The following is an 8,796-nucleotide window of genomic DNA, read 5'->3' as shown; positions in this document are numbered from 1 at the left end:
TATCGAGCCGATCAGTGGCGAAGAGGATAAAAGTAAAAAGTAAAAGTATTGGCCAGTCTATCAGCACGGTCATGATAACTAATTCCAGCATGGGACGGAATCCACTCAAATTCGATACCAGAGTTGTTCTCATTGGCAGTTATTACATTTCTTTTAATAACACATACAACTTTAGACATAGAACCTGAGGGGCTGTTCATTGATCGCCCAAGCGGCTAACGAGCTAATCAGTGGTGAAGAGAATAAAAGTAAGTTAAATTTTATAGTATCAGTGAAGAAAAGGTATATTGAGGAAAATATTTTTTAAGAACGCAACTCGCTCGCGCACGTCAATATGTTTTGTTGACTGACGTAAAAGTAATAAACTGGACCCCCATATATTCCAATACTTTCCAATTTTTTGGAATTAGATGTAATTACTTACGATCAAAATAAAGAAAAATATTCAATCTAATTGTAATTTATAACACCTAAGAGAAAATAAAAATCTATACCTGCACGAAGTTTTTCCCGCGTCAATAATAACAGTGATGCCAGGCAGCTTCATCACAACGCTCAAGACCACAGAGCTAAGTGGGAGTGTTATGGTTTGTGACGGGAGTATCGCCGCTTAACCACCAAAACTTACCGTTAAACTCTACCAGAATTGTGTAGAAAAGTTAAACATCCCGTTCTGGAACTCTGTAAAGACGTATCATTGCTCAAGCAACAAGCAAATGGGATTTACCTCATAGCAAGCGGACGGGAGACAAGGGTTAGGAAAATCCATTTTGCGCTCCGCTGAATTCACCTTGTTTGGAGGGAAGCTTTTTAACTCCTCTGGGTTCTTGACTGCAGGTGGTATTATGATCATCTCGAGGCAAGAGTATTTTGTCGTAGATGAAGTGTACAACCCTGTTAGGGTCGCCTTAATACCGAGTAGTCTCAGTAGCAGAAGCCTTTGGACTGTGCGTAACCTAAGTTGTTGGAAAATATCTCAGAGAAGACATTGTTAATTGTTATAGGTGAAATATTTTGATTCTTGTGTTTGTCTGTAAGATAGTTAAGCAACAAGGGCTTATTTCTCACGCACAAGATAAGTTATAAATTGAAGGATTTTCTGTTTGACTCGAAATAGATTTCCGAGACCTGACTGTCTTGTAAATCTCCTATAAAGGAACTAAGAAGGTTAAGTTACGAGACAAAACAAGAAGTTCAGTTAGCTTTTGTAATGCATATCAAAGGAACGTAATAACTAAGAAGATTCAGTATTACTCTTCATTCAACTTCCAAACGTTGTGCTCAAAATTGTTTCCTGTCAAGTGAAGCTGTCAAGATGAAGCTTCTTCCAGAATCTTCAGGTTTTGAGGCCATAAACAACGCCCTCAACTTTGAGACTGTTGATGGCAGCATAATGGGCAGGTGAGTACTGTTACAGTACCCAGTTGTTGATGTAAAGGTTACCTCAATGATGTAAGCTTTTTAATAGTTTTCTCGGCTACCCTTGGAGGTATCTATGGTTAATTTGTGGTGATTATTGACTACTTTCCCGCCGCTGATTTTTCTTAGAAATCGATTTAAAAAAACGTAGTGGATGTTTTGTCGTGACCAGCTAAGTTCCTACTAATGCTATTTTACCTTGAGTGTGCTCTGATTGGCCCTACCAAAGGAGGGCCACCAGACTGATGCCTGCACTACGGCACCTCAGCTACCCTGAGGGGTCCGACTAATTACCCAAATGTACCCAAATGTAGCCGCAATGAAGTCAAATAATGGTCCTACATGAATAAATCGGGTTACCAATCACTTCTCGACTAGTATTTGGTGTCACAAAGTTACAAAAAATTGGTAAACTTAATTTAATCTGAGTTAATAGATCGAGTGCATGTACCTAACCTAACCTAACCTCGACGAGTATTTGGTGTCACGAAGTCACAAAAAATTGGTAAACTTAATTTAATCTGAGTTAATAGATCAAGTGCATGTACAAAATCTAACCTAACCTAACCTAACTCAGATTAAATTAAGTTTACCAATTTTTTTTTACTTTATGACACCACATACAGTAATAATCGAGAAGTGATTCACAGCCCGATTTACGCTTGTACGACCATCATTTGACTTCATTGCGGCTACATTTGGGTAATTACTCGCTCCCTCGGTACATGCACGCGATCTATCAACTCAGATTAAAGAGAGTTTTCCAATTTTTTGTAACTTTGTGACACCAAATACTAGTCGAGAAGTGATTAGCAGTCCGATTTATTCATGTAGGACCATTATTTGACTTCATTGCGGCTACATTTGGGTAATTAGTCGGACCGACCCTGGGAGATTAGAGAGCCTGAAATTGCCTAGCTTCTACCACAGACGGGCAAGGGGGGGGGGGACCTAACTGAGGTGTGTAAACATCTCAAAAAGGGCACAACCTGTACTCAGTCGAGTGCCCTTACCTGGACCTGGCGAATGCTCGCCCCACAAGGGGTCACAGCTCAAGGTTGAAGAAGCGACAAGCCCAGAAAACTGTGAGGGATAACTTTTTTAGAGTGAGAGTTGTGAATTCTTGGAACAATTCACCAGAGAGAGTTGTGACGACACCGAGTGTGAGCTCTTTCAAGACCAGACTTGACAAGCACTGTAGCAAGTTCAGATACATTCAGGAGCCTGTGCATGCCCAGTACTTGTCAACGGTGCATAACAGAGACGTGACCCATCGCCCAAGCGGCTAATGAGCCAATCAGTGGTAAAGAGGATAAAAGTAAGGGGGTCTGTCCCCTGGCGAGGAAGTTAGGTAAGGTTAAGTAGGTTTCTTTGGTTGGTTAGGTTCTAGTAAATATTGTCTTTTTTTAAAATGTGTACTTTACAGAAATATGGTTTAGTATGTTTATAGCTACAGAATGATTGACTTAAGGCGAAATAAATTGCAAATGCTGCCAGTCTCACGGCCAAATATAGGAAGTTTTCTTAAAGTTGTCTAAACCATCAGAAAAACACATTGCTCAACTCTAGAACTCCAAATTGACCAAATCTACTTACTCCTCTTGTCTGCCATTGTGTTTATATGATGAATTTACTGAATATATGGATCACCGTAAGATTAACCACTCTATTGTTAACCTAAACCTAATCCCCCAAATATCATTAGAAAGGTTAATCTTCAGGCAAAATTAACCAGGGGATCAAACTTCAGGTGATATATGCAAAAAATAAAAGGTATTATTTTACTTTGGGACATAGTGCACCCAAAAGTTATAAACTACTGAAACATTTAAATCTCCCTATTCTGAGCATTTTGAATCCCATATACAGGGTGATTCAGCAAAGAGTACATTAAATTGGAGGATGAAATCGTTGGATAATTCTAAACCACAATGTGTCTATGGTAAAATGTCTGATTCTGCATATGCCAATGTGTTCGTGACAGGTGTGAGCAAATTAAACATAGTCCAGGCATTCTGGAACGAGTCAGACAATCAATGGTACGACGTGTACAGGCCTTCATTGAGGCAGAAGAGGGCAACTTTGAACATTTCCTTTAGGTTGTAACAAAGAGGTGTCACACTGTAGAGATCTGTGAATAAATGATTACAAAAACCTATGGGGGTTTCACATCAAATTCACTCTCATTAATACAACATCTTCAATGTACTCTTTGCTGAATCACCCATATACCAGGCGCAATTGGATTTAATTGGTTTTACGTAGTTTTCAGTCTTCTTATCTATGAGGAGATGTTAACGGCACATCACACATGATCAATATTGACTGACGTCATCCAGTCGTGACCAATGATGTATTCAATTTTTCCACATATGTTCTTATCATTATAGTAAGTATTTTAAAAGAGGCGACATTTACTAGAACAATAGTACCTGACCTAACCAACCAATGAAACCTACCTAACTTCCAGGCCGGGAGGTGAACAACTCCTTCTGGTGGTAGTGCTGTTCTGAGAAATTATTGAATTATTTACTGTTATGTATATCTGCACTGTCTAGGTACATTGGGTACTGTATACCAGTATACAGTGATCCCTCGGTCAACGAGCGCCTCGGTTAACGAGATTTCGGTTAACGATTTACCTTCCATAAATTCTTAACTTTTGTTAACGAGCAATCCCTCGATTAACGAGTTTTTTACGAGCCGACCTCAACATGTTTTCGCTTGCATTTGGCGGTCCACCAGCTGTAGTATTAGTCCGCCAATACAGTAATTGGTTTTAGGGCTTAAATTCCTTACTATTTTAGTAAATATCAAGATGTTTATACTATTCAATAATTTTAAAAGTTTAATATTAAATTTTTTTAGTCATTTTAACAATTATTGAACATAATTGAAGGTAAGGAACTAGTTTCATGCACGCCAGCCAGCCTGGCAACACACCAAACAGGCGCCAGTCTCTGTCTTTTCAGTGGCGGTAACATCTTGCTTGAGACTCTCTTCAACTAAAGGCTTTTTTTCTGTGTTTGCAAGCAAATTATTGGTCATTTTTAAATTTATTTTACATATTGACAATATATAATGCAGTGCAGTGTTGATTTAAAGAAAATAATCTTGAATTACACCAAGAGAACTAAAATTTTATGGGTGAAATGGCGCCATGAGGTGACTTCCCTGCCACCCCAATGCCTTCTCTTCTCCTCCACCCCCATTCTAATTCCCATCATCATCATCATCATTCAGGAGCCTTATACATACACACCTCAAAGTATGTGTACTCTTCTACTTTTTGTTGTTGAATTTAGGCAATTTTCGGTGAGCTGGAACCAATTACCCAAAAACTCATTGAAACAATGGTTTCGGTTAACGAGCAACCTGCAGGAACGGATTGTGCTCGTTAACCGAGGGACCAATGTATACCATATCTCCACAGTCAATATACGGTGCTACTATAGTATGTAGTCTACCGAACTGGAGTTGGTCTACCAGGATATTTACACTAGCGTCTATTAACCCAACCTAACTTAATCTAATATATCTTAACCTAACTTAGGTTAGGTTAATGGACGCTACAGTGTGAATATCCATGAGACACGACTCCAGCTCGGTAGACCACGTACTATAGTAGCACCAGCTTGGTAGACAGCGTACTATAGCACCAGCTTGGTAGACAGCGTACTATAGTAGCACCAGCTTGGTAGACAGCGTACTATAGTAGCACCAGCTTGGTAGACAGCGTACTATAGCACCAGCTTGGTAGACCACGTACTATAGTAGCACCAGCTTGGTAGACCACGTACTATAGTAGCACCAGCTTGGTAGACAGCGTACTATAGCACCAGCTTGGTAGACAGCGTACTATAGTAGCACCAGCTTGGTAGACAGCGTACTATAGTAGCACCAGCTTGGTAGACAGCGTACTATAGCACCAGCTTGGTAGACCACGTACTATAGTAGCACCAGCTTGGTAGACCACGTACTATAGTAGCACCAGCTTGGTAGACAGCGTACTATAGTACAGCTTGGTAGACAGCGTACTATAGTAGACACCTAGCTTGGTAGACAGCGTACTATAGTAGCACTATAGCAGCTTGGTGAGATAGCACCAGCTTGGTAGACAACGCATTACAACAATTCGATGAACCATACCATAGTAGCACCAGCTTGGTAGGATTCACGCATTATAGCACCAGCTTGGTAGACCCGCATTACTAAGTAACGCACCAGCTTTGATGAACGGCGATACTATATTAGCACCAACAGTAGACGTACTATAATGTAGCACACCGCTTGGTGAACGGCGTACTACAGTAGCAATGGCAGCAATGAACCAGCCACTATAAGCCTTAACAGCTTGACGATATAGTAACGCGCGCAGCAATGAACGGCGTGCTATAGTAAGCACCAGCAGTGAACCAGCGTACTATAGCTTGGTAGACAGCGTACTATAGCACCAGCTTGGTAGACAGCGTACTATAGTAGCACCAGCTTGGTAGACCACGTACTATAGTAGCACCAGCTTGGTAGACCACGTACTATAGCACCAGCTTGGTAGACAGCGTACTATAGTAGCACCAGCTTGGTAGACAGCGTACTATAGTAGCACCAGCTTGGTAGACAGCGTACTACAGTATAGTAGCACCAGCTTGGTAGACAGCGTACTATAGTAGCACCAGCTTGGTAGACCACGTACTATAGTAGCACCAGCTTGGTAGACCACATACTGTACTACAGTAGCAACCAATATACTGTACACATGCCAAAGTAATTGTAAATGTGTATAATGACTGAATAAATATTGTTGTTTCTTGGCACAGAAGGACACAGTACAAAATTGAACTTACAGTACAGTATAATTGGTACAGTACTGTAGAGTGTATGTGAGTAATACAGATGGGATATTAACTGTAAGAACTTGTGTAGCCAGGCACCCTACTTTCATGAGATATATATTTAGTTTGATATTTGTGTTAACTTGGTAATGTTCCATGTGTGGTTTAGGGTTACAGATACAGTAGTACAATACTGGTACCGGTACAAGATAAAATTACAGAAATCCATACGTATTTATTATTCCAACAATATCGTCATAGACTCACAGCATATTACAATGCAAGTATAATACCTGAAGTCTCCAGTAATCTTTAATGAAATTTAACTTTAAAGGAAACTAATACCGGACTGTTTACCTAACCAAAGCAGACCAAAACCTATCCTCATTTCTCTTTTTTTTTTTCCGCCCTAAAATGATAATATAGGCAGAATCAGACAAGGAACAAGGAAACTATAGGGTAAAAATATACTGTACTAAGAACTAATAGTGATTGCCAGGGAAAAATGCGGGGGGGGGGATACATGTTTATTTTTCTTACCGCAGTCTTAATACTGGGTACAGCGTGCCCTTAAAATTTGCGGGTGGCTTGGGTCTCAAAATGGTCGTGAATTGTCAAAACTGCTAATATCATTTCCTGACCTGGGGTGGTACTTTTTACTCGTGTGCAAAGAAATGTATATTCCCTTTATGTGTTTGTCCTTATGACAAATATTTCTTTTACCTGTACGTACTGTATAATTCAGGGTTAGCAAGATTAAAATCAAACAATTTAAATCAAGTGATTTTAATCAATTATTGTGAGAGAAAAATATTTTATTATAATCAAAATTATTTTTATTTTAAATAAAATAATCTAAAAAATTAAAAAGATATTTTACACTATTTTGTGTACTCTCTATCACTATTTATCTTGTAAATATCTATAATAACATACAGATAGACAAAGTCACAACACATTTACTTTTTTGTCATTCTTTATGTTCATGTATGACTCTGATGAAGTTATTTTTGTACTCAGCCTGCATTATTACCTCACTAGATTAGGTGTGTATAAGTGATTACTATGGCTTCACTAATGCTTCGTTTTAACATAACTACTACAGTAGTTGGGAACTCTTCCCAGAGTCATATCGCTCAGTGAGGAATATCATCTGGGTGAATTTACTGGGTAAATTTACTAATTTTGTTATGTTCTGTGTTTATGTATGACTTAGAAGATATTACTTGCATGCTCAGCCTACATTATTCACCATTATTATATACCTCACTGAATTATGTGTATTTAAGTGGTTTCTATGAACTTTACTAATGCTTTTGCCTTCAATAATATGACCTATACTGTATGAACAAAATGTAATATTTAATTTATATGAATATAGAAGCATTTATAGTTCCTCTCCAACTTACGACCTACTCGACTTACAAGCACCCGCACTTACGACCTGCCTCAGTCGTACCGAAATTTTGTCAAATTACGTATTTTCGAGTCCCAACGTCAGTACACAGAGAAAATTTTCGTTTGTAATTCACTTTAAAATGGCTGGCAAGCTTAAAAGTGAGTTTTGTGGTGCTGAGAAGAAAAAGATACACCAATTTTAGATTTTCTATGTACAGTATTATTTAAGCATTTTCGACTTACGACCATTTCGACTTACGACCTGGATTTGGGTCCTTAACCCCGTCGTAAATCGGGGAGGAGCTGTATTTCCTAATTCTGGAAATCATAAGTATTTTCTTATTAATATATTATGTTCATAAAGATATGACTAATTTAGATTTAATGTGTATTTCATAATCATGTTATATGCAGGTTCCTGGATCTCAGTGTATTTTTCAACAATGATGTTTATTATTTAAAAAAAAGTCATGTTGCTTTTATTTTAGGAAAATTCTTTTCGGTAACTGTATAATGTGGTTAAGAGAAATTTGATTAAATCTCGTTATTATTGTAACAAAGATTATATGTGTCCCTACTTCAATGTAACATATTTTATGTAGCAACTTACTCTTTTATTGTCTTTTTAATTCTTTATGTTTATTTACTTATTTATATACTTATTCTTCTATCTCTTTCGTTACACTCGTGAGAGATGGAGAGGGTGAGGGAGGTAATTGTTTATGGTTGCGGTCGGCTGGTGACACAGGCTTACAGTTGGCCTTCCCACACACACACACCCACACCAGTCAGGGGAGACTTAGGAAAACTGGTTAGGAGGACCAAGATACAATCTTAAGAGAGGGGAAATGTGGGATAGTTATTATACACAGGACTCACCATACTAATGCATAATACCAAGACATCTATAACACATCACTCTTTCCCAACAAGGGAGGGATGAATTAGGTTACTGTATTTATTGAATATCCTCTATTAGGGTTTGACAATTACACTTCAAAATAATAAACCTATGCTTCTTGCTAGTTAAACAGGGACCACATATCTCACAACAAATGGGAACTTAAGGATTTATCAAATAAAATGCACCAAAATACCTGCCATGTCGCCACCACAGACGTCCCACATCTCCCTACACAAAATTCCT

At 38.5% G+C, this 8,796-nt stretch overlaps 1 protein-coding gene across 1 annotated transcript in view; it reads left to right on the top strand.

The window, feature by feature from the left end:
• The first annotated feature begins 539 nt into the window (after positions 1-539).
• LOC121869528 (repressor of RNA polymerase III transcription MAF1 homolog) overlaps positions 540-8,796 on the top strand; it is a 76,349-nt gene continuing 68,092 nt past the window's right edge. The window contains exon 1 of the mRNA XM_042370891.1: positions 540-1,401. Within this exon, the coding sequence (XP_042226825.1) occupies positions 1,316-1,401 (86 nt within the window). The 5' untranslated portion in view covers positions 540-1,315. The remainder of the gene's footprint in view (positions 1,402-8,796) is intronic.

Source organism: Homarus americanus, unplaced genomic scaffold (genome assembly GCF_018991925.1).
Source record: "Homarus americanus isolate GMGI-L3 unplaced genomic scaffold, GMGI_Hamer_2.0 scaffold32583, whole genome shotgun sequence".
Lineage (NCBI taxonomy): Eukaryota > Metazoa > Arthropoda > Malacostraca > Decapoda > Nephropidae > Homarus > Homarus americanus.
The sequence above is the reverse complement of the archived record's forward strand: the minus strand, read 5'-3'. Positions and strand labels throughout refer to the sequence as shown.